At 41.9% G+C, this 23,418-nt stretch overlaps 1 protein-coding gene across 3 annotated transcripts in view; it reads right to left on the reverse strand.

The window, feature by feature from the left end:
- Positions 1–23,418, reverse strand: part of PCDH1 (protocadherin 1) — a 215,745-nt gene that overhangs the window by 49,872 nt on the left and 142,455 nt on the right. For all 3 annotated transcript variants that reach the window (XM_018568115.1, XM_018568117.1, XM_018568118.1), the window contains exon 4: positions 7,235–7,454. In XM_018568115.1, the coding sequence (XP_018423617.1) occupies positions 7,235–7,454 (220 nt within the window). The remainder of the gene's footprint in view (positions 1–7,234; positions 7,455–23,418) is intronic.

Raw genomic sequence — 23,418 nt, forward strand, 5'->3', positions numbered from 1 at the left:
TATATATATTTATGCTAAAGCTAGCAATATATTTGGAAAAGTTTCATTATTCAAGCATCCTTTTTATACCTTTGCCGAGTTTTGGGTTTGCAGGTGGTATTGCACTTTATATGCTTTGATAAAACAGATGGAACTATGGAACCCTAAACCCACGGACATTTTAATGCAGATCGACAAACAAAGGGCATAGTATAGGCACAGTGCTCGCAAGCCCAGATTAAAAATGTAAAATGTATGCTGACCCGGCAAGTAATAGGGGCCAACAGGTCTTATGTGCAATATAATAAATGCCCAGGACAAGCATTTACAGTTTAATTACAAGCCACAACACTACCAACAAACATTCAATGTTTTCTAAATACACCAGCTATTTCTTCAACCTAGCAGTTAAGACGGTCTGTTTACAGACAGTAGCAGGCAAATTATTTTTATCAGTCTGTGGTTAATATAACTAATCCCTAGTTAACAATCTCCATCTTCATGTCTAAGTCCTACTAAGCTTTCAGCATAAAGACAGGATTAGCGAGGAATCTCCGCTGTGATCTCCCCAAAGCGGACTGATTTTAATTGGGGTGTGCAAGTCTCTGAGGGTCAAGCTTACGGGGATGTCCCTAATTAAGGACTTGGGACAGTTAAAATGATACGATAATTGTTTTTTTTTCTTGTGATCACACAGATCATGGAAGAAAAGCAAAAAAATCGCCATCGCTGAATGAAGATACCCAGAAACTTAAGAAGGTGGTTGTTTGCGCAAGCACTCTTTCACCTCCCTTGGGCCAAGCTGTATGCAGATGCTTCAGTAACATGTAAGTTTACACCAGTGAAGAGTGGAAGGACAGGGAGCTTAGGTAAAGGAAGCAGGAAGACAATGGTTTTTATCCATTACCATTTCTGAGGTGCGCCACAATGTGTGCCACTGCAAGCCCCTTGCATTAGGGTGATGCACTGCCATTTATTCTGTATGGCACCCCAATGCACAATGCCAAGGGAGGTGTGCTGCAGAGCAACACATGGCAGCACATTAGTGTGGTGTGCTGCCAGAGAATATGTTTTTTTGGAGCCGTTGGTGTGTTGCCAGCCAAATTCATGTTGAATGAGCTGCCTAACGCACGTTTGTGCGTGAAATATGCACATGGTTTAATGCAACGCACCTCAGTGTAGCCTTAGGCTACATTTATACAAGCCTTCTGTTTGGTTTATTTAAAGTTAGAAAAATTGATTTGGAAGTTGGAAACAAACATACTTCCTAGATCACCTTCTCCTGCGTTTAAATGTACCTGGCTTTACATGCCTTTAGGAGTATTGACAGCATCTAATCTGCCATGGGATGCACGTATTTCTATTTTCCCTAAATGCTAGAAACATGAATGCAATTAAATGCAGATACATGCACAGTGTGAAGTATACCATTTAAAATCATTACATGCATTTATATGCCTTCATAAATGTCCAATGAATGCATATACATGCATTTACATATGCACTTACCCAACGCCACAGTCACGTGACATCCAGGTCCAGAGTCTTCTCTCTTACTTTGTTTACATGTGTCAGGGTTCTTTTTCTGGTGTCCTTGTAACTGCCTGTGTGATGTGAATACTTTCGAATGACTTTCCACTGGTGGGGTAATCTCTGGATTCAGAAGAGGAGCTGCATCAGCAAAAGGGGACTGTTGGGAACGCACTTGCAGTGGTGGATTAGCGGTCCCCCACTCCCCTAAACAGTATTGGCGATGGACCTAGGTGTCTGCCTAGAAGGGGTGGGAGTTTGTTCATATTTTGCTTGTAGTGGGGCTTTAATAGCTTTTGGAGGAATATACACATTAACTATAACGAGTGCATCACACACTACATGATGCTTGGCGAAAAAATAATGATAAAATAAAAATCATTCATAACTAGGCGAAATGGCATTCAAAGTAGAGAGTACGGAATGAATCACACTTAGAGGCCCGATACAAAATATATCTTAGCATGCCGGATAGAGTCACATGACCAGAATAATTCCAATGGACATGCACCAAAGACACACAAGTTGGGAGCTCTCGCCATAACAGGACAGTAAAAAAGGTAAAACCTCATATTTGCCTAAAAGATCTGCCGCTTTATGGAAATTAACCCCACAGACAGCAGTACACAGTATCAGCCTTTCTCTGTGCACAAAAATGCTCGAGGGATTCAAGAACAGAGGAACATAAGAAGGAATAATTGTTCTGTCCATTTAAAGGGCACACACAAAGGAGAGCTACTGTCTGCAGTACACAACATTCACTACACTACAAGGCCAGCTGGAGCATGAGCTTATGAAAAAGTCATTCTGTAGCTCTGAAAAGAAGCCAGCGAACTCCTCGGAATACATTTTTCATGAAGATACAGCAATACTGCAAAGGTCAGGTCAACCTATAGCCTGCCATATATCAAACTGAAAATTCACCGTCTCCAAATTGTCCGTTGTGACTTCCTTGCATCTTATCTTTCTGAAACCACTAGTTACGGCTATACAGCTCTTCACAATAAAGAGACCGAACGTTCCATTTCAGAAGCCATCAAATGAGGCTTGTTAACATCAGTTACATTGATTAACATGGTTAAAAGCTGGGCCTTAACTCAATTCAAAGCGCTGCATTCGGCAGTGAGTGGAGAGATGGAGGAAGGAAGTTGGAAAGCACAAAAACTACATGGAAAAATAATTTAAATAGATTAAAGCTAGCTACAGACAGGTATATAGGAAAAGAGACAAATGCCTGTCCTTGGACCTCTTGAGACACTATAGGCTCAATTCAAAAAGCTTTAAAGCGGACCTTCCAGGCTAAACAGAAGGTTCACTTTCTTGTGAGCCCCCCATTCCTCCAGCATAAATGGCTTTAAAAAGCCATTCGTAAACAAACAGATCACTTAAAAACCAAAAATGTACTTACCTTGGCCCTGGCTGATGACAATTACAAGAGGTACAGGTCACCATGCCTCACCACTGCCTCCTGGGAAAGCTGGGTGCACGCAATACTGCAAGAATGCACTCTTGCAATAACCTGAAGTGCATTCTCACAGGATTTCGAGCTTTACAGAAGCATTACAGGCCGGGCCAAGGTAAATATTTTTATTTTTTGAATGGGGGGAGCGGGGGGGAGTAATCGCTTTACAAATGGCTTTTTTTAAAGCCGTTTGTGTTGGGAGAGCAGGGGACTTCTGTTTGGCAAGGTCCACTTTTGACTCAAAGATAAGGATCTTTAGTTTAGCCATGTAACTGTAATTTCCAAATATCATTGGACTAAAAATAATGTATGTTTTTGTTTTTTTTTTAATAGAAAAGGAAACACTGCAGATGTTGAAATCACACCTTTAGCAGACCATGGCTACTAGTAAGCAGCTGGTTTTCCCCCAACTTTCCTCACCTAGGATATATGTAGAGATGGCTCTGGTGATATTATGCATTCTCCTCTGTGGGCCACCATGTTAAAGACCCTGTATCCCAATTCCATCTGAACTGCTTCTTGGTTGCTGTGGCTGAGAACCCTGTAGGCCAGGAAATGGCTTTCTTTCTAATATTTAGCCTTCTGTGCCTGCTCAATTGCCCAAAAATGCAATTGTTCTTTAACACTTCTGAAAGGATTCAAACAAACTCTTGGGAACTAGTTCTAGCCAGCTCAGTTGATTGTAAAAAAAAAAAGCTGGATGTATTCCTAAATTTACAGAATATAACTGGATATTATTATTTATAAGTAATAACACCAAACATTGTTGATCTGGAGAATATCCGATTTCCTTAGGGAATCAGGAAGGAATATTTATTTCTTGATGGAACAAATTGAACTATGCTTTTTAAAGTTTTTTCGCCTTCGTTGGGATGAACCCTGGGTACAGGGTTCTGTGTATGCAGGTTTTCTATGTACCCACTCAGAGAGCGCATATATGCAACATGTTTTATGCTGGACCTGTGCTCCATCATGTGCACACAGCATAAGCTCAAGCGGTCACCGATAGATTGATAATAGGACCCAGTGGCGTCACAAGGGGGGTGCAGCCCGCACCCGGGTGTCACCAAAATGAGTCATTTTGGTGTCACCCCCTCTAAAAAGTCGGGCACTCGGTCATGGACCAAGAGCCAGACAGTGTCAGGAGAGAGGAGGGGACCCGGCGGCACCTTATCCCGCTGGGTGAACGTCCCCTCCTCTCTCTGCCGGTGTCCATCACCAAGATGGCCACCGGCAGGCGTCAATCAGATGTGCGCGCACGCGCAATGTGACGTCATGTGCACGTGCAATGATGACACGGCCGGGTGACACCCGGCCTCGGGACGCCCCTGACAGGACCACGTCTCAGTCATGTGATCACTGCGATAGCCAGGCACAGTGAACACTAGTAAGAGATGCCACCCTTAACGGAACACTAAACCAAGGAGTTAAATCTTGAAAGCAGGTTTAAATTTGAACTGTACTTATTTTATCACTCAGCTGTAGATCCTCAAATCATCTCAGAATTGGTGCTGACACTGTGCTTCAACACACACAGGGACCATGGGGAACCAGAGTAAAATAGCCACCGCCACAATAGCTCCTCTGATGGGACAACAATCTCAATACAAATTGGTAAATTAAGCGATTGTAGTCCATCACCGGAGCAAGCTCATCTCCCTTAGCCCCTCATCGCCTACGGAGCTGCACTCCTCCTGCTAAATTCACTGCAACACAAAAAAAGGAAAAATTCAGCAGGGACAACAAGACCCCCTTGTAATGGCTACAATGAAACTACAGGCGGGTATGACTTTGGTTTTCATGATGCATTTCTTTTCACAGTCGGTTTTAGTCTCAAAATCACAGAAGATGATTATGAGTTCAGTGGTCCTTATGTTAGCACACTTCAGTTTTTTTTTGTGTTTACAGTTATTAATTTGATCAGCATGAAATAAAACTCTTTTTATTATTATTCTTAATGGGAAGATTTTTCAGAAGACACTGAGAGGAAGTAAGAGCAAATCTCTTCAATGTAAGACAGAGATGGCAATAAAAATGTTAACGTAAAGTGAGATATATGGTAATACCTTCTCAAACTTGCTGCATTATATTGGAACTGAATAGGTGAGAAATTAAGTGAAAGCTACCAGAGAGGGATCAGGATAGAACCCCCCCCCCACACACCAAAAAAAAAAACTTGGCAGAACTTCTAACATTTCACACTAAAAGTTTTGGCTGGAGTTTGTCAATTAACAAAAACTAATCAATGTGTGCTTTAAACTCTGTCTCTATGCATGGTTTGGGAAAATATATGTATATAGGGCAGACAGCTCTGCCTGTTACATATGCATGCCTGGCTTCCTGCTTAATAGTGCTGCAGAATTATCGTGCTTCACTGTCTTCCTTTCTCAATGCATCATATTAGATCTCTGATATGAATTATCCTTTCATCAGTTATTTTTCTGACATCCTGAACATGTTCCCAAAAACGTAGGCAGGTAAGGAAGAATCTAAAGATCTGTATATGAAATGCATTGGATATCAAGCATATTAATGTGCGACTCCTTCACACTTATGCTTTTAATGCACAGGTGTGTGTTGCATTGCTTATTAATTTTCACTTAGAGGGTGTTGATGGGCCAGGACGTGTGTTCTTTAATACATGCCTTGCGGTATGCTGGGTGGGTGCTTTCGTTCTGGCTGTGAATGCGTGGCGGGGTAGCACTTACAAAAATTGGCAACATGACTACACAGCATATTGTACTATGTGTTGATGCCTATGATAATGCAACAAGCAGGCAAAAGTGTGGAGGGGACATAAGAAATGTGTCACAATTAGTACTTGGAGTGTAATCCCTAAAAATACAGTAGAGTCTCACTTAGAAAAGAACACTGGATGCTTCAATGGCTTCTTCAAGGAAAACCCTGAGAAGGTAAAGTGAATTTAGTCCCATTCCCTCAGATGTATTGCATGACTGCATATGCTGTTTTGGGACTAGGCCAAAGCCTTTGAGATTGAGGGCCTTTGTGACTGAAAGACTCCAAACATATTAGGAGCTATATCCTTTTCATAAACTTGTATTCTTTACTGTACTGCTAACAGTATGGTAATATGTAAACGTGGTCACTGTATGAGGGGTGAAGGAAGCCATTTGGAAACCTGAAATAAAATCCAAGGCACCAAAGCATACTGATTCACTCTTGTCTCACTAACTTCTTATCTAATCACTAATGAATTAATGAAAGGTTTAATGCAAGGTGGTAACTATAGGCAATAAAACTGCCATGGGGCCCAAGAAGCACAAGAGACCCAAAACATGTCTGTCTATACAGGGAATTATGCAGGTGGCAATAGAATGTAGCAAATGCATTTATATAACACTAATCTATCCCTCTCTATCTCGCTACAGAGAGCGTGTGTGTGTGTGTGTGTGTAAACCTATATACAAGCTATGAAATCAAACTGTATCCTGCATCACTAGAAGAGGAGTTGTGTTTGAGATGGATATTAGAGAGACAGGTGGTCCTATAATGGTTTTGCTATCCGGTCCCAACACACATTGTTTTGGTCTCGGTCTACAATGCTTCAAATTTGCTAAATCTGGACCGCTCAAGTCATCAGGCAATTATTTTTCTTTTTGCAATGTTTTGCGCCTTAAGCTTGGAATGGGCTTAGATTAATAAAAGGCCATAAAGTTGCAATAAAGTCGCAACTGTTCGGCTACATTCACACTAGCCTCCTGTGTGGAATCATGGGAAGTATTTACACATGTTTACTTGCATTTACATGTGTTTGGGCACATTCAGACTATGTAATGCCTCTAGAATCCAAGAATTCTATATTCTTTAAGCACAGCTGAACTGACGGCACCTGAACACAGTTTGGGAATTATACCATTAAAAATCATTGTATGCATGTATATGCATTAAGGTCCTATAAATGCAGGCTTGTCAAGGCCACAGTGAATGAGGCCAAGCTACATTATTGGTGTGACTTTATACCACAGTATGGCTACTATGATAACCAACTCCATGACCTAAGGAATCCATGTGTGAGGCAGCCTCTTATCCTCTACTTTTATCTCGAGTGGTTGTGCTACATCCATTCACCACTGCTGCAGAATCTGATGTGCTGAAATAAGAAATGCTTAAGTGCTATATGTATTTGAAAATGCATACACTTAAAGTGAAATGCTACAGACATAGCTGCAAAGCAGGTGGCCTGGTGATGGTGCAACACTGGACAGCCTGATTTAGAAAGCCCTGTTCTCCTCCTGTTCTTACCAGTTTCAGGATGTTCCATCTCACCGATGCTGCCATCAGGGGTAGTTCTCTCATAGTGATCTTCTGGGAGAGCCAAAGGCCCTATTCTTGGCCCAGAGGATGACTTGCTGCTTGGGGTCTCCGATTCCTCTAGGCCGCTGTCGTAGTAGCTTTGCTGAGAAGGGTCCTGGATGTCTGGTGCCTGGTTGGATGTAGAGAACGTCACTCGGCGATGAGGTAACTACAGAAAAGATGAAACAGAATGAATGCATTGGATGCATCAACAAGGATTTACTAGCTTATTCAATAAGGCAATGTACAGATTTGCAGATTTGTTAGCTGTAGCTGGATAAGAGAAGACGTTAGGTTTACTGAGAACTGTATATATTCAGGGGCCAGTAGATGAAAACTGTGCTAGAAGATGCTCATAGCAGCCAATCAGCTTTCATCTGTAATTCCTGCAGTCCAGGTAGGAAAACACAAGGATTTTTTGGTATGGACAATACGAAATGTTCCTGCTAGCACACTTTTCATACATCAACCCTATAGTTTCATTTATAGTCAGCTTTCCATCTCTTTCTACAGACTTACTGTATAATAAACTTGAAATCACCTACTTAAAGTGGACCTTTGTCCCCTTTGGCTAAAAATCACATGAGCTTGCAGTCCTGCATGCCGATATGAAATCCTCTGATATTCATTAGTTGAACATATTTTCATTTTACTTAAAATTTCTTGTTTCAACTTCCTGGTTTTCTTTGGCAAAAGTGATGTAACCTTCCCAGGATGCAATGCTTGGGCACGATTACATCAGCAGAGAATTGCTGGGAAATCCCATCTGTATTCTCACAAGGTCTCAGGGAAAGGCATTTCCCTCCCGTGAGATGATGTGCATGATCACATGTCCTTGTCACATGTGCCAGAGTACCAGGAAGTAAAGGGAGATAGATTAATCTGCCCTTAGTAAAAATGGTCACCGTGAAAAGAATGGAGAAGAAAAGCAAGGGAAGAAGAAAAAGGCTGCAATTATCTATAAGTATGTGTTTATAGATTGCCATTACTAAACATTTCTAAAAGGTGCTTTGCTGTTATTTTGAAGATATGGGTAAAGTTCCTTCATAAGCAACAATATTCAGGAGTACTGGCAACCAATTATTTTTTTTTATAGCACAGAGCATACACAATGTACACATAAACCTTAACGTAATCGGGGAAAAGAACCAGATTTGCTAATTCCACATCCCCAACAACAACTTAATATTTCTGAGTATTGAGGAGCATGTGACTCCATGTGACAAAGCTGGAACAAGCCACGCTTCCACACATGAGCTCCATGGTTCTGTGTAAGCTACAACTTCGGCAACTCGTACCTTATCACAGGGCTTTCCTCCAGGCAGAATGGTGAGGCCAGGCAGAGAAGGCAAGATAAGTATATGCATCTATAAAGGTCGCCATTAAAGGATAAGTACACCCTTCCCACTCCCCTGGTGCCCGTCATGCTTAGCTACCAAAATCACATCTCCTAACGGCCATGACTGTAGAGCAAGATAATGCTTGCAATGGCCAGTGGTCATTAAGACCAATGAGAATACCTTCTTCTTTCAGGACACCATAGCCAAGCTGGCCAATTACCTCTAGGCATCGCCAGCATTACGTCTCTACACATCCTTAGGGGCTGTGCAGTGACGTTTTAAAGTGCCTGGACTGATATTGACTGCTGTTGGTGGCGGGAAATTGTGATTACAGCAGCTAATCACAGTAGAGATTGGGCAGAGGGTGTCAGGGCCAGTTCATCCTTTCATTTTTTGTGAAAAGGTGAACGTATTCTTTAAAGCTGTTTTTGCCCTCACCCAACCCCAACATGCAATTCTGTCCCCTGACTGGCTCTAAATGTCCATATGCAGCTTAGGGTGGGGAGAAGATTTTCAAAACCAATCTTTATATTAAAAAAAAGGCAGGAATGATGAAAAACAATGCAATTAAGACTTTCTTTTCTGAACTATATTACTGTACAGTTTAATCAGCTTTGCTTTATAGCAATAGTAGTGAAAAATGTTGCACTTGCAATACAAGAGATGTCCATTTACTCTTCCAACAATCCACCTCATCATATGCTTTTGTTACTGAGTACACAATACTCATGTAATCCACATCATTACATGCTATTGTTACTGAGTACACAATATGCATGATTTTTGCATTGAACAAATTCAGCCTTCCACATGCATGGCAATGCTGATGATCAGGAATTTATCGACGAGTGAAACAAGTGAACATTGCCCGCATTCAGGTCATGTAATTGCACAGGAATGATGTGGATGTATGTACTGAATCAACTGATCTATTATTAGAGAAGCTAGGTGTTCGTTTGGGTGCTATAGAAACCAACACCAAAAGAACATCATAGAAAAAGCAGACCTTAGTTAAATACATAATGTAAGCCATCAAATGTCTATTTGGCATGTGGTACATTATATCCATTCCAGTTTAGCAGCACAGGTTGCATTAAGGCATTTATGTATTTAAAGGGAAGTCTGGTACATAAAGCTCACTGTAAATGATTCAGTATATACTGAAAGTTACGTTAATTATATAGCGCATTTACTTTTCTTCTTTAAAAGGTAAAACCTTTTCATTTTTTAAGTATGAAAATGTAGAGCTACCTTCATAATCCATTCTATCAGCTGTTTCAAATGCACTATTTCCTTCCCCAAAATCCAAAATTTGAAGCCTAAAGAGCACAGCTTTTGAGATGCAAATTTTGACTTGTCATATAAAGTCAGCAACTAAGGTCTCATCTCCAATGCTAACCACTTCCCTTGGATGGTGATGCATGCAGAGAGCAGTGCCATATGACAGCCACAGGGAGAGATTGACTCTTTGGCCTGGTTCACACCTGGGCGTTTTACAGTGCGTTCCTACGCGCTGTAAAACGCTCAACATGTGAAAACCAATAATTGCCTATGGGCATGGTTCCCACCTGGGCGTTTTACAGCGCGTAGGAACTCACTGTTAAACACCCTATGCCCAAAGAAGTACAGGAGCTTCTTTGGGGCATATTTGCCGCGTGTATCCATTAGGATACAGCCGGATAGCCCTCGGAAATGCGCGTTTGTCATGCGTTTTTCTTTTACCGCAAATCGCGGTGCAAACGCGCATATTCCGTACGCCCAGGTGTGAACCCAGCCTTAAGGTTTGGTTCAGGTTTGCCACTAACATGGGTTCAAGTGAATCCTGCGTGTTCCAGATTTGCCATCCCGACTAATTTAAGTGCAGATTTACATGGGAAAATATTTTAAAACTATAATGCACTACATGGCTTTTGAACTATGGCCAGCAGGCTAAGTAGGGAACATAAGAGGGCTTTTGGTCAAGCCAGTCCGCTAACTATTAAGGGGAGAGGGGGTAGAGAAGCAGCAGCCAACCAGTGGATTGGAAGCTTTTGCACAGACCAATGATATTGAAGTTCTCTTTTCCCCAGCAGCAACATAAGCAGTGTAATTATAATTTCCCATATGGGCACATTTGCCACTTTGTTCTAAACATATCTGGTGACTTTGATGCACTGCACAGCCTACCAGTCTTGGTAGGACTGCCAGAGTATGCCACACAATGTTAAACATGTAAACCTGGGACACTTGAAATCGCTCCCACAATCTGCCCAAACCCTACCAAGATTTGCATGGTCATGTCTAGCTGCTGGCAAAAATCAGGCGAGCTGCAAAGTATAATCACTGACTGATCAACGCTGGGCTACTGTACATGTAAAGCTAAACTCTCCAAGCAACCATCTAAATACACCACTGAACATCCTATACAGGAGCTTTTTCACCTTTTTTAATTTAGACCCTACACCAAAACAAGCACTTAACGCTTGCAGTGTGGGGATAGTCCCACTGCAGGGGGTTAATTTTTAATTTTCCTGGAGTTCTTCTTTATGGAATAGCGTTATCTTTCCACCCTCGGCCCAAAGACTGGACAGTGAAAAAGTAGCAGCAGACTGATTAGGCCATTTTTTGCTCACTCGCCTCCTGCTTGCATCCTCAAGTCCTGCCCCTTCCTCTCCTAATCTGAGCACTGCTTTACAAGTGATTGCAAAAGAATACCAAGTAAAATGTAGATACTTACAGTAGCTGGATCTAAAAAACACATTTACTAATTGATAAATACATCATTTATTTCATTTCTGTATTTTATATCTGAGTGGAGTTCAGCTTTAAGTGGGCTCACACTTATTATACAAGTACATTCCCCTGGAGAACAAGTACTCCCACTGCAAGCCTAGTCTTAACTATTTGTGTGGCAACACTGTATGAAGATACAATGAAATTAAAGAATAGAATGTGCAAAAGAATACATTAAGAGCCTATTCAAACTACCGTGCTGTGGTAATGCACGCAGTAACACGTTGTGTAATGTGGTGCCATTCATTCTGAATGATAACCTAATGATCCTGGCTGATGGACGATGCACCTTTTCATTTGCATGGGCTACTTTAAAACAACGCATGTTTGCACATGTGTACTAATGAGCTGCATTATTGTGAAAAGGGCCTTAAAGAAGCTAAAGGTTGTTTTCTTTATATTTGCCTGAAGTTCACCTTTAAATACATTCTCAGCTGTTGATTCCTTGCAGGGCTCTGGTCAGCAGGGAATGTATACTTTGGCGTTACCATGACATGAGCTGACCTACCAGACCCCACAATACTATTGAAGTTTATGTATAGGACAGGAAAACAAAAACATTCCATTCATATGACAGGAATTCCTGAATCTCCCATTGTTCGATCCCTTAAAATAAGTAAATCAATTATAGCTGTGTGGCCATTGTCACATTAACGGAAAGCCATGTTATTTTTGATTTTCTATAGAAGGAAGAAGCAGCCGCGATGTTATATAATGATTTCTGAAACACTAAAGGCTCTATATGCACCCACTGCAGCTTGGTAATGAATATGTTTGCATACTGAAAATAACCCCATTAGGATTTAGTTGAAAATGACTGGGAGGGATATGTATACTGATCCCACAGAAACAATACGGCTTTCATTTAATATTTTTGCTAGCTGCAAGCCAAGTGTTAAATTTCAGATGGTGTGTGGCACCATAGTATGAAGATTAAAAAAAAAAAAACTCGGTTCTGTTTGTACACTATATTCCCATTTTAAACATTAAGGGAGAAGTATCACTGCATTCTTTAAATCCTTATGGAATCCCACAGGGGACCTAGTGCATGCAGCATCTTGTCCTGCTCTAATCTGTGGCCACATTTTATAAGCAAAGCATGTATTTTTCTCTGTTTTTGCTGGCTGTAGCTCCACCCCAGACAGAAGCCCAATTTATGGGTGTTTCCATGGGGGAGCTACACACTGCACTGAGCCCCCCTCTTCTCTGTGTGCCTGTTTGTTACCAACTCTCTCCTCTGTGCCTTTCACTCAGCCCTAATACTCCCTCTCCTTTCTAGTATTGTGGTCTGAAAACTGTGGGGGGAGGAACAGATGACCGAAGAGATCACTGTTGCCAGACCAATCCACAAAAATGTGCGTCTAACATATTTTGGGCATGTTATATACCTGTAAAAGCTTCCTCTGTGTAGACATTCATAAGCCCAGAGATGGCTGCTGGGTGCCATCTATGATGCGATGTGAGCAGCCCCAACAGACTCAGTGCTGTCACTTCAGTGAAACTCTATTGTATTCCCCTTTACTCCTCCCTATGTAGGAAGAGGCATAGTAACTGGGCCAGCACAAAGAGTAATTAGACATCCCCAGAAGGAGAGGGCTATGACATTCAAGGAAGGAATGAAGGGACTATGCTTAGGGAATTACATCTTCCAGGAGTAGACGAAATTTCTAGCAAGTTGCAAACAAATAAACGATAGAAAAGAAAAACGCTGCAAGTACGCATTTACAAATTCACTTTAAGTTAGTGACAAAGTCTCCTTAAGCTGTTCAAACACGTGGCATTTTTAAGAGAGACCAAAACGTTCGATTCTAACTCTTGTCTAAATCAAAAGGCATTGGAAGACCGAAATTGGGGGTTTCAAGCCACAGCAAGGAGATCGACCTATACCATACAAATGTTCCCTCGCCTAAACAGGTGAACATTCATAAATGTCTGAACATTCCCAACTGCTTAGAAATCAAAACAGGGGTGCCCTGCCCAAAACTTGGGACCCCCAGATTATATGTGGCATGAATCACACCCAACTTTGATAGGCCTGTCCCTTTGAGGATCTAAAATGAGTCTTTCTAAAACCTGCTGTGCTGGGATGTATGCAAACCCAAACATGATTTTTTACTTTGTTCCAGTCCGAAAAGCTCATGGTCTATGATGCTTGGCAGTCTTTAGTGCCGTACTATCGCCCACCTTTTTACTGAACAACAAAATCCAGCATGCTTTGCTGTCACTTCTATGAACCGTAGCCGGGTAGCAGCAGGCTGCAGTTCGGTCCTACTGTGGAAGCAGTTAAGTCCTCCTTCAAAACATTCAGTTTAACCATCATTATAAGCACAATGACAAATTCATACGGCCTCTCTGCTACGGCCAAGCTCTATTTCAATCATGGAAGAGCAAGGAAAAAAAAAAAAACACATCAATAAGACGTTCTGTGATTAGAAGCAAATCCTGATCCACTGACATTTCTGTATTCAGGTGCCGGTACAGTGGAGGTGCCGGCCATTTGTCTCAGGCGGAGAAGATACCTGTATTAAGTAACAGATGTTTATGGAGATTTGCAGATGCCTGCTTTCAGAATCGCACTACTGCTCTCTTCAATCGGCTGCCTCATGTTTACAGAAAAAGCTTTCAGGACATAAGTGTTTCTGCAAGCCCGCATCTTACAAACATCAGTTACCCAATAAAAGGTCAACAAGCACAGCGAAGAAAAAAAAATATATGTATTTTGAGTCCTGTCAAAGAGAATGTTTGGCTTGTATTGCCTGTACAGGCTTCAAAATGGTTGAAAAGAGTGGGCGATTCTATGCGTTGTGCTGTAGAATCTACTTCCTTCCAATGTTCCTGGCGGGAGGCAAAATTGTGGCAACTTAAAAGGGTAAAGTCTCATTCAGACCACTCAGGTTGGTGCAGTGCATTAAACGCACACGTGTTACTTCGTGCATTAGGCTGCGTTGTGAAGAGACACCATTTCATTTAATTGGCTGCCTAATACGCTCCCAAAAATCAGACATGCAGCATTTTTTGCAAGGCAGCCTACTGCACCGGTAATGCGTTACTGTGCATTGCGGTGTGCAGGGCAGGTGCAACAGGAAGCCATTCCTATTATGTGAATAGCATCACATCGCACGAACGAGCGCAATGCAGTCAGTGGTAGCAGCTTATGAAACCTTACATTTTTGCATTGAATTTTGGGAAAATGGACAATAGCAGTGGTTCACGAGGTTGACTCAACTATATAATGGTCATGGTTACAGATGTAAAATAGTAGAGATTGCTCTCAAACGACCAATTACATGGGGCAGAGACTTCAATGAAAAATAAACTCTAGGCAAACAGCAAAATACACAGATAAAATGCATATCAGGGAGTATTTCTACCTGCCAAAGGTGTTTTTAAGTCCCAAGATTTACACAGCCAGGTAAAGGGCACCACTTTCTTGCATACGGTTAAGGAATACAGGTGTATCCTCTCTCGTGACCCCCAGCCTGCTTACTCTGTTCTGGCCTCCTGTCCGCATGCTCCTTGTCAACACATTTGCATACAGATCGCTTCTTATCCTGTTTTCTCCCCACACCCCCCACTACCAACACCTCCTCCCAGTCTGTGTGATGCTGTACACTGGATTGCAAGAGGCAGACATGAAGTCCGTTACTTATGTCAATTGCATTAAAAAGTACATTTAGAGCCATTCACGCTATTATGTTGCAGTAACATGCATGCTTCACTGTGCTGTGTGGCAATGCACTTTTATTACGCAACTTAGGACAGACATGTGTCAAGCTGTGCTGCCAAGCAATGGTGCACGCATCATTTTTTGCCCTTAAATTGCATTGTGTGCTGCCGTGCATTGAACTACGAGGCACATCCTTCAGGTGTATTGGGGTGCCATTCAGATGAAATGGCACCATATATTACCAATGCATTTAATTTAACATGCGGAATGGTTAAGCATGCGGTAATGCAACAACATACTGTGAAAGGGCCCTTAATGGTTAATAAATGAATACAGAGCTGCATTTGTATCTTATTTATCTGTCTAGATTTCACCTTTAGATTTTTACATAGTGCAGTTGCTTTTTATACAACTGCCATACAAAGCGATACTGAGTATTATTCTATTAGTGCTGGTCCTCAAGAGGAAACACGAGGCCTTTGGGGGTAACCACCCCCTGCTATCCCTCTCTTGTTGGCTGTCATGATGTACTGTACCACATATGCAGTTGCTATGGGTCACTGCAGACACCATTGGCAAATAGCACAGGTTTAGTTGTTTCACTTGAAAATCAAAATTAGTTAATTAAAATAATTAATTTAAAAATACTGCAAAAAGGTCATATTATTACAGCAAAGTCATAACAAAACAGCAAGCAGATACCTACTTTTCATATTTTAACCAGCAGTAGAAAAAATAATCAATTGGTTACAATGGGTCACACCACTTTTTCCTGCCCCGCAGTCATCCATTTTCAGCTATTGAGCAGGAATCTCTGACAACACTATATAGTAATGCGGACAAATGAGAAACTGATAACCCGGCACACACCGACAACTGTCAATAGCATATACTCATGAGCAGGGTCGGTCAATCAATAGAGATTTGGCCTTGTGTAATACAGATCATTTTCACACACCAACAGCACAAATACCCGAGGAGCTATACAGGAAAGGGCAATAGACAAATAGTATATAAACTGTATAACTCAGGGCTCAATTTTCCTATGCAGTTTAATCCTCACATTCAGACCTCTGGGAATAAATGTAGAAACATAAATACAGCAAAGTGACATTTCTGACTTATGAATGTAAAAAATGTATCGAACTGTTCTTATGTACATGATGCATGGTTTTTCTAACCTCTCTAGAACAAAGCTTTGAAGAGTCCTTATACAAGTGGTGCACTGTTTGCATGGATTTCTTAAAGTGACTCTGTCGCCAACATCAATGTTCCAAAAAGAAGGCTTCCTGCAAAGAAGACATGGAGAATAATCACCTCCCCGCTTTCTGCATCTCTGATATATGCAGCTGAAGAACCTGCAGAATCCAACACTTCCAGGAGTGCCGATTTCCTAGGCACCACTGAATGCTGTGGTTCCCCCTATGTCACTACAGGTCAGTGCTGGAGACCCCACGAGAGGTTATGTGAAATCTACATCTACCAAAGTAGGAATTAAACCCTTAAGGCAGGGGTGCCCATAATTTTTTGTGTTAAAAGGAGAACTATGACATGAGTGATTTCCACTCACCTCATAGTTCTAAGCCGACCTGTGACAATGAGACTGTCACAGGTCGGCTCAGTAGATCGGGAGGTGAGGGAAAACATACCGGGTTCCCTCACCTCTCGATCCTGTCACGGCTCTCTGCCGTGACAGGGGGAGGGGCTGGATTCCCCTCTCCCCGCTCCGATCTGCCAGCGCTGACTGGCGGAACGGACGGGGGAGGGGGCGGGTACAGCTGGCTCTGCCTCTAGATAGGCAGAGCCAGCTGTCACTCACGCAGCTGGGCGGATCCCGTCATCTAAGTCGGGATCCGCTCCAGGTGCGGCGTCTCAGTATACCGCAAGCTGTAGCTCGCGGTATACTGAGCTTAGGGTAACGGGAGGACGCTAGTTTGTGTCCTCCCGTTACCCTAAGGAGAACTATGGGGAAAAACACTGACCCCATAGTTCTCCTTTAAGATCTACTTTTCAAATGACTAGCTACATGAGATCTACCAACAAAAAAACCCCTCCCTCGCTCTCTCTCCCTGGCTGTCTCTCCTCTCTCTCTCTCCTGGCTGTCTCTCCTTGCTCTCTCCCCTCTCTCTTGGCTCACCTTGCTGTATTTTGCAACAGGTTGTGTAAACTAATATTCTTTGATGTAATACATAGCACTTCAACCACCAGTATCCACCAGAAAGGTGTCAGGGAGCTGGGCTCAGCAGACTCTGGCTAATAGGTAATCATGTGTGCACAGCTAAATAAATATACCAAAAGGGAATAAAGGGGCCACCATTCACACCCTTTGTGATCTACCAGCATCAGCTTTGAGAGCTACTGGTAGATCACAATCTACCTAATGGGCACCCCCTGCCTTAAGGGGTGTCCTGGTTGTAGCTAAAACTTAAAAAGTAAAATGTTTTGTGTTCGACCCAAGACCAACCTGAATGTAATGGACAACCTCCGTGACCAATAGGCAAGCTTAAGATTTGCGAGGGTGTTGGTATGAGCTCAATTCTTGCAAGAAAGTAAGATTGGGTAGAACTTTAGTTACGTAAATCTGTATCAATTGATCATTTTGACACAAGAGGCTGACATGGTTTCCCTAAAGGCAACTATTTTCCTCAGTATTTCCTCATCGTATGTTTAGTTTGAATTACAAGGATTTGAAAAACAGGTTAACCAAGTATTTTTTTTATCAACAGACGATGGCTGCACGTTGGGAACAGACATATAATATACATGCATAAGTGATGCTTAGTACCAAAAAGGGCCATATTAATTTAGCTTCCCCCTAAGCAGTTGCAGTGACTGGCAGAAGATACTTAATGAGGGATATATGGGGGTGAAGATGAAGATCTTCTGGGATATACAGTGTAACATTTCCTGGAGAAACGCTCTTCAAGCTGAAAAAGCTCTCCTGGAGGATCTTTGGCATATCCTCTTTCAAATTTCTCTCTCAAGTCTCACCGGAGCCCTGACAGGATTGGATGTGAGCAGGAAAAAAAACAAGATCAAGGCAGACAACCCAGGAGGAACAGTACACCAGAAGATTGCCTGAAGGAAACCACAATTTGAGGAAACTGCCTTTTCTTATCATCCTAAATGATAATGTAATTTGTTTAAACCTTGAGGCAGGTAAACCCGCCCATAGTTATAAATCTAAAGCAATCCATGAAAACTGGAATAAAGCTCCTCATTTAACCCGATTGATATAAACAGTCTAGATTGAACCGTTGGAGAGGAGAGGCTCATCAAAAGTGGGGGTGGTATCTCCCGAGTTATATGCAGGTCCCATCACAAATTATGTACAATCTATATATACTACATACATACACACTCTAATGTGATGTTCAAAGAACAGAAGACACCAGGTCCAAAGCTAACACACCAGGATAAGGATACCTAGAAAAAAAAAAAAGACAATGATTTCACTATCATCACTAAACTAGAGCCAGGATGAAGTTTTAGTGGCGGACATTCGGGCTAAATAAAAGTTTGGGTTAAATAAAAGTTAGTCTTTACCTAATGCAGAAGCATTCACCAATAATACACACATCCATTTGGTGAGGTGTGATCAATACATAGGAAAGAATTGCGTCAAGGAACAAAGCAGCATAAAGGCTACTGACGATTGTAGCCGTACACAGGCAGGGGAGAAAAGCAAAAGACGTTTGCTGTAGCACACAGCCAAACTTAGAATTTCATCGGCTTCATTACGGTGACAAAAAAAGGACTTTCAGAAACATTTCCCTTTGATTAAAAGAATGCCTAAAACACTGCACCTTCTTCAGTGACTTGATTAATGCTGAGCCATTTTTCAAGGTGTGTATTCAGATTAATAGAAACAAGCAGGCACTGAGTATAGAACCCAAAAGTACATTAACTGTGTTCATTCAACTGGAAAAATGAATATTTTCTGCATTTCTGTGCAGACCAGATACATTTAAAAACAACAGAAAAGTACAAATTGTAATAGTTATACTGGCGATAGCTATTGCACCTATGATACAATATCCAATTTTTATGTTAATGGATCTCTAGGGTAGTGATAATAAGCCTCTTAAAAAATATATTGAGGCAAGTTATTTATTATGACCCAATAAGGGTGAACAAATAAACTTAAAATGTATTAACACACTTCCAGTTTTGGATTGTGTACGGACACAGGACCGGATTTACCCTCCCCGCTCTGCTGCCCCAAGGCCGGGTTTGGCAATTTGCCCACAAAGAGTGGTGTGCTCTTCTAGCACAGCACTGTGCTGAAACTCCTGTGACAGGTGAGAGAGGAAGAGCACAGCTCTCCCCTCTCACTGTGTAAACGGAGCGGCAGGGTTTCTTTTAACCCCGACGCTCTGCTCACCGCTCTCCATCCTGTAGACGGCGGCGAGGGCGGAGCCGGGAGGACGTAGCATGGAGAGAGGTAGGTGCAGGGGAGGGAGGGGGGCGGCAGGGGAAGGATGGACCAGCAGTCTAATTACAAGTGTTCTCGGCGACATCGACGAGAACACTTGTAAAGAAACAGGTGATTTCTCCTATTCTACATTTAGCTCTGCTTGTGCAAAGCAGAGCTAAATGTAGAAAACAAATTACCGCCCGGCACTCCATGTTCCGGGCGTGCCGCCCGAGGCCGGGCCTCGGTGGCCTTGCTGGGAATCCGGCCCTGTATGGACAAACTAGATCCGGTCAGGTTTTATTGCTGTAAGTATCCCTGTTGAATTGACCATTGACACCAAGTCAGAAAGTGATGAAAAATCTAAATTTTACAGTTGTCATCAGAAGTGAAGGTGAAGGTATATCTTCCAATGGGGACTATACATACACTATGGCTATACATACACCGTAATGAAGAATTTAAAGTGTAACATGTAAGTTCAGCTAAAACCTATTTTTTTCTTTTTAAGAGGAACAGAGAATGGGTAAAGGAATATTCCCCAGTATTGCCCATGGTCTCCCTGCAGCTGATCTTTTCCCCATTACCAATTTGCCATGCCTTGTCCTGTGTCTCTGTGTGGAGGCAACCTTCTTGGTAATGGCAGGGCTTTGCTTCTTGCATGTCAGAGTCACCAGTAGGAACAGCGAGGAGTACAACACTGAAATCACCAAAATCTTACTTCAAATCTTCTGATACTAGCAGTCAGAGGCAGCAGTGCCGTAGATCTCACACTGTTAATATACAGCTATGAAGCTGTGGGCACAGAAGTGCCTAGGCACACTTACACACCAGAAAGTGCACCAGGAGGATTTCCAGACAAAAAAAAGGTACAGTGTTCAAGGTACTGTCGAGCACAGATTGTGCTTGATTAGCTTCTTCCACAGCCAGATCAGCCATAGATTGGCAGATCTGAACTTGAAAGTTATCTGGTCGCTTCCATGTTCATACTTCACAGGGGACATCAGTGAACAGATTCCCCCTGGTCTCCAGCTGCTCTCTATCTTGACACCTGCCATGATAATCCTGGGTACCAAGGAGGGACAGGTGAGCCTGGGGATGCATGGTGGTGGTTGTGGGGGGTTATTTGTGGGCACCAAGACAGTAATTGTGGGAAGATCCCCCCAATTGGAGCCCCTGCTAGCACTAACACTTTCCTGCCCAATCCAATGTTTGTTAGACGTACATTTTAAATTGATACTTCTGTATTAGGTATAGCTATGCATACTATACTGTACAATATAAAATAGGGATACCCTTTTCAGCTCTAAACAATGTAGTATAATTGCTCCAATTTTTAACCATGTAAAGGCTGAGTCTTCTAATACACAATGTACAATGCTTGTCAATTTATAGGGCAGTCAGTTCACCAGGGTAATAATGTATGAGCATGGTGCAACCAAACAGCTCTCTTCTCAACTTCCTCTTTGTGTACTTGCAAAACAGCAGTGGATGCATGTTTCTTATAAAGCCAATCATAGAGAGGTAGACTTTACTGAGGCTATACCAATGACTATGTACAGACTCACAGCTAGAAATTAGGCCATTGCAAAAAAGATTCCCTACCACAGCCTCCTCTTCTTGCACGTCCTAGCCTGGTGCGCTTCTCTATGCTGGCCTAGCTCCTCTGCCCCACCCCTCCATAACCTTCTATATAGCACCCAGGGGAGGATTAAAAGGAAACCACTAGGGTAGTTAACCTTGGCACTTTAGTTGCTATGGACAGGTCCCATGAGGCACTGCAAGACTGATGGCCACAGGCATGACCCCCGAAAAGCAGATACACATTGGGGTTTATTGTTTCACCAAGGCTGGAGTGCCGAAGTTGCCCAACTTTGCTACAGAGTGTGACTTGAGTGACAGTTCTGAATCTGCGGGGGCTGATGACATCGCATCCAGGGTGGTGGTGCCCAGCAGCAGTTCTGAGGCTTTTGAATGTCTACAAAAGTTTTGTTCAGGTAGATAACATGCATAAAATATGTTAAATGCACATACACTCTTATGGAAAGATTGTTGAGGAAATAGTTTGCCGACAGGGTCTCTGAGCAACATTATCACTCATCGAAGATACATTATGGAATCCCTTTAATCTATATAAAATATTTTTTTTCTTACTACCACAGTTGTCTTTAATGGTTCTTCTAATAATCAATCTATTTGTCTCACGTTGGTTAAAATTTCAATTACAAAAGCTCACATTCCTTCGCATTCAGCAGGTTGATGAGTTAAATCAGGTGCAGACATTTATCATCAACTAAAGAAGAGAATAATGGTCCTTCAACTGTGCGTAATTCAATTTCCCCAAAGACCTCTAACAGGAGAAAAAGCGGCAGAAGAAGCAGCATTGCTGTAAGTCTAACGTCAGTGCCTTAACAATGATAAGGAACAAGGTAAAGAAATCCTCTTCAGCATATTAGCCAGTCACTTTCTGTTAAATCTACATACTGGCAGGCGATGGGAAATTACTTTCTACAGGTCAGTGATCCCCAGTAATGGGTCAGTCACTTTCTAAACTCTGATCCTTTTAAGCTTTGTTGTCCCTTAACAAAAGAACACATTCCAAATAATTCCAGCTTTCCATCAGCCAGAAGACAGACAAGGAGTTGTTAAAATAATGAAGCAATAGTTTTGTGGTTTATTCAAAAAAGTCAGAATTATTGAATCGGTCGAGTTCTTAGGGCTCTTTGTACAGAATATAATAAACAAAAGCAAATTTACACCAAATATAGGAATATGCAACTATTTAGATGTAATCTACTATAAAGAAATGTATGAAGACAGATTTCAGTCTTCTCATATGTACATTGTTTGCTCCAGTCCTTAAAGTGTATTCAAAGCCAAAACTTAAGCTCATTGAGTTTGTAGGGTTAGAACCCCCATCAGGTTTATGTTTCTGTGCCCACTGCCACTGGACTAAAGTGAGGGAAAACACAATAGAGGAATAGAGGTGAAACCTTCTAATATGAGCATTTCTTCTGGTGACCACCATCTAAGAGGAGATTTTACTGACTGGAACAGGAATAAAAGGGGACTCTTCCCATGAGGACAGTTCTGGTGAAAAAACTGTCTAAGGTGATTTTCATGACATTGAGAAGATATCCCCTAACTTCCTGTCTTGCCTACAGGACGAGAAGGGAGATCTTTCCAATGGGACTAAGTGGGAAAAACGCAAACGTTTGGTCATTGCAACAGGAATAAAAAGGGAAATCTTACCATTGAGGACAGATGTTCTAGTGACAATTATCTAAGGTGATTTTGCTGACTTTATGACGATATCCTCTCACTTTCTGTTGTGTCCACAGGACAGGCAGAGAAGGGAAAGCATCCCAATGGAACTAGTAGAATTGAGAAAATTTGTTCTCAGAAAGTTTGTTGTTCAACTTTCTAATTGTTGTTGGGGTGAAATTGATGATCAAATTCAACCGTAGTGACAAAAAAAGTCAAAGGAGCGGGATAGAAAAGTTGACATTCGTGAATTCTGATGACATCAAATGGCCAGGAATGATCTGTGGTACAAACATTCATTCTAAAATCTACCAGTGTATGGCTTATAGCTTGAGAGGGAAGAAAAAAACAACTTTTAATTTGTTACTGGACAGGAATAAAGGGAAATCTTCCAATGTGGACAGTTGTTCTAGTAACAACCGTTACGGGGATTTTCTTGACTGAGAAGATAGCCTCTCATGTTCTGCTGCATCTGCAGGACAGGAAAAGAAGGGAAATCTTCCTAATGAGACTAGAAAAAAAAACCATGATGGGGTTTTGTCCATTCCCTACTGAAAAGTTTAGATGTGCTCTAAAGGGGTTTCATTTTCTTTCACAAAATGATTACCTAGAGAAAGTCCATTTATTTCAAGCAGTGGCGACTCTAGGAACAATATATAGGGGGGGCACATAAGAT

Source organism: Nanorana parkeri, unplaced genomic scaffold (assembly GCF_000935625.1).
Source record: "Nanorana parkeri isolate BGI_ZX_2015 unplaced genomic scaffold, ASM93562v1 scaffold1140, whole genome shotgun sequence".
NCBI lineage: Eukaryota > Metazoa > Chordata > Amphibia > Anura > Dicroglossidae > Nanorana > Nanorana parkeri.